This window comes from Cystoisospora suis, assembly GCF_002600585.1.
Source record: "Cystoisospora suis strain Wien I chromosome Unknown contig_12144, whole genome shotgun sequence".
NCBI classification, from domain to species: Eukaryota; Apicomplexa; class Conoidasida; order Eucoccidiorida; family Sarcocystidae; genus Cystoisospora; species Cystoisospora suis.
In genome coordinates this window covers 1-2658 of record NW_027164907.1, presented here as the reverse complement: position 1 = coordinate 2658, position 2658 = coordinate 1, and the positions used below count along the sequence as shown (strand labels likewise).

The 2658-nt window shown below is 41.2% G+C and overlaps 1 protein-coding gene across 1 annotated transcript; it reads right to left on the bottom strand.

The window, feature by feature from the left end:
- Nucleotides 1-32: 32 nt before the first annotated feature.
- CSUI_011474 (histone lysine demethylase no66) lies at nt 33-1957 on the bottom strand (the record flags this gene model as incomplete). Its single annotated transcript, XM_068071572.1, has 2 exons — nt 33-554; nt 1268-1957. Coding segments are annotated over 2 exons (897 nt in total), but the record flags the coding sequence as incomplete, so codon positions are not given.
- Nucleotides 1958-2658: the final 701 nt, after the last annotated feature.

The following is a 2658-nucleotide window of genomic DNA, read 5'->3' as shown; positions in this document are numbered from 1 at the left end:
ATATATAGATATATATAGATATGTAAGAGCTTCGACTTGTCTTTCTTTTTTTTTTACGCTAGAAGAAAAGAGAGAGAGAGAGATAGATAGTTGCGAGGATGCATGCAAAGCTCTTGATCATAGAGGAGATGACAGAAAGAAAGAAGAGCTCTTTCACACGTCTTTCTGATAGAACCTCTCAGTTGCTCCACAGAGTGAGTGCATAGACGAAGAGAGAGATGGAAAAAGAATGAGATAGGGAGAGAAAGACATACGTACAGACATAGATATACCATCTCCACAGAGATCTGCAGATCTCCAGGCGATACAGGAGGAAACGTCTTTTATGGAGATCTCCCTGCATACACCTATACATATTTATATAGACACGTTTTGTGTGACGTGAAGAAGAAACGAAGAAGAAAGGCAGAAGAAGAGGAAGAAAGGAAGAAGAAGAGGAGGACCTGTGTGTAGGGTGTCCGTTTTCCTAGCATTTCCTCGTTAAGAGCGAGACGCTGAGGAGGCTCATAAATCTTCCAGCATTTACTCCCCCATAGCTGAATCAATATCACATCCTGTACATACACCCCAAAATAGAAAGAAAGAAGAAAAAGAAGAGAGAGGGAGAGGTGTTTTCATAGCAGGTAGAGGTCAGTGAAAAGTACGAAAGAACACAGAAGACCTAGATACACACGGAGACAGATAAAGAGATAGAGAGCTTCAAGATGGATAGATAGATAGATTAAAGATAGATAGATTCTCATGGATATGCATACACCAACAAGGCGCCCTCCCTAGATATATAAAGATCTATATGTGGATATGTATCTCACATTTTCGCATCTCTATGAGAGACATCTATACATGGACCCACATAGAGATGCAGAATAGATAAATGAGAGAAGAGATCTATCACCCCGAATGACTTATCAAAACATACTCTTCTACATATACATGTATGTGTCTATTCACATACACACGTAACTCCAGTTCGATCAGAATCTCTCTCTAACTATCTATATATTTATCTATATATATATCGATATACATACATATCTATATATACATCTCTATATCTACATGTATATCTTTGAGTGTATCTTTCTGCACACACTGGCATCTCTAGAATTGCGACTTCTACTCTTCTTCGTCTTCTCTTTCTTTTTTCGTCTCCAGGCTATCCTCCTCCGTCACAAAACTCTCGCTATTCCTTTTCTTTCTTTCTTCTTTTGATCTTTCTTCTCTCTGGAGACATGTGTCTTTCTTAGTGCGTGTGTGTGGCACGTACCTGGTCGTCCGTATGGATTTGGACAGCTTGACTGTAGGGGGGTGTGAGGTAGCTAACTGCGAAGACATGCGTAAAGTAGACATCGGCTAGGTGTCTACAAAGTTCATAGAGCCCTCTATGAGTGCGGTCAGCTTGGTTAATCACTAGACTAAATCCCTCCAAATATCGAGACACACAGCTCAAGACATCTCGATAGTTGGGAAATGTAACTCCCTCATTCGGTGTCTCTCTATCTCTCCCCTCTTCTTCTTCTCTCTTAGCCGAAGAAGAAGAAGAAGATCCATCATGACTCTTGTTGTGAGTGCTGTCTCCGTCTCCTTCTTGCTCTTGTCGATCTTCTCTTTTATCTCGATTGTCCTTCTTCTTTTTCGTGCTGTTTCTAACTCGACTTTTCTTTACGTCCTTTCTGTCCTTTTGCACCCCCAGCGTGGCCTCTTGATCTATCTTCTCTCTCTTCTCCTTCTCTTGATCTCTTGCAAGCGCCTCTCCAGTCGGTCGTCTAAGGGTTCTTCTCCCGCAAGCCAGACTTCTCTCGTTGTCTTCTTCTTCTTCGCCTTCTTTGTCTTCGTCTTCTTCTTCTTCGCTTTCTTCTTCTTCTTCGTTGTCGATGGTGGGGTGTGGAGGAGAAGAAGAAGAAGAAAATCGAGAGGGAGGATAAGGAACATAAGGAGCCTCACACGCTACTCCGCTCTACACAAGAAAAAAACAAAGAAAGAAAGAAAGTTGAAGAGAGAAAGTTGAGAAAGAAACGTTGAGCTAGGAGAGAAATCTCTTTCTCGCTATTTCTCGGAGTAGTCTAGACATCCATCAGTCTCTCGCCAAATACATACATTTTCTATCTAAACAGACATGCATAGAAACACACATCTATACACACACATAGAGATATATATATATATACATATATATATATATGCATATGTAGACGGCAATGTGCATATGCATAGATATATCTATAGAGAAAGAGATAGCGAAGTCTGCGGACGTACTAGTATTTGCCAAGATACATACGCTGAGAAGACATATGTAAGGGTAGGCGGCAACTGATGGCTTCCTCGAGAGAGACCTTTGTGTGACTTTACAGGCAGATATGTCTATCTATATAGATGCATGCATGCGGATATATTTCTACGAAGAGCCTTTTATACGCAGATATCGATCGATATACGAGACGGGCACTTTCACACATTGGGATAAATGGAAGATGCTTAGGCCATAGAGACATAGCCAGGTGATATACAATCTCTAGGGGGTAGTAAAGAGGTAGCTGAATGAAAAAGAAAAAGAAAAAGAAGAATGAGGAGTTGGCATGGGGAGGGAGGGGTGTGACTTGTGCTTGCCTCTACTCTACCTCCCCTGCGTCTGTTTTTTCTTTCTTATCTCTTTTCTTT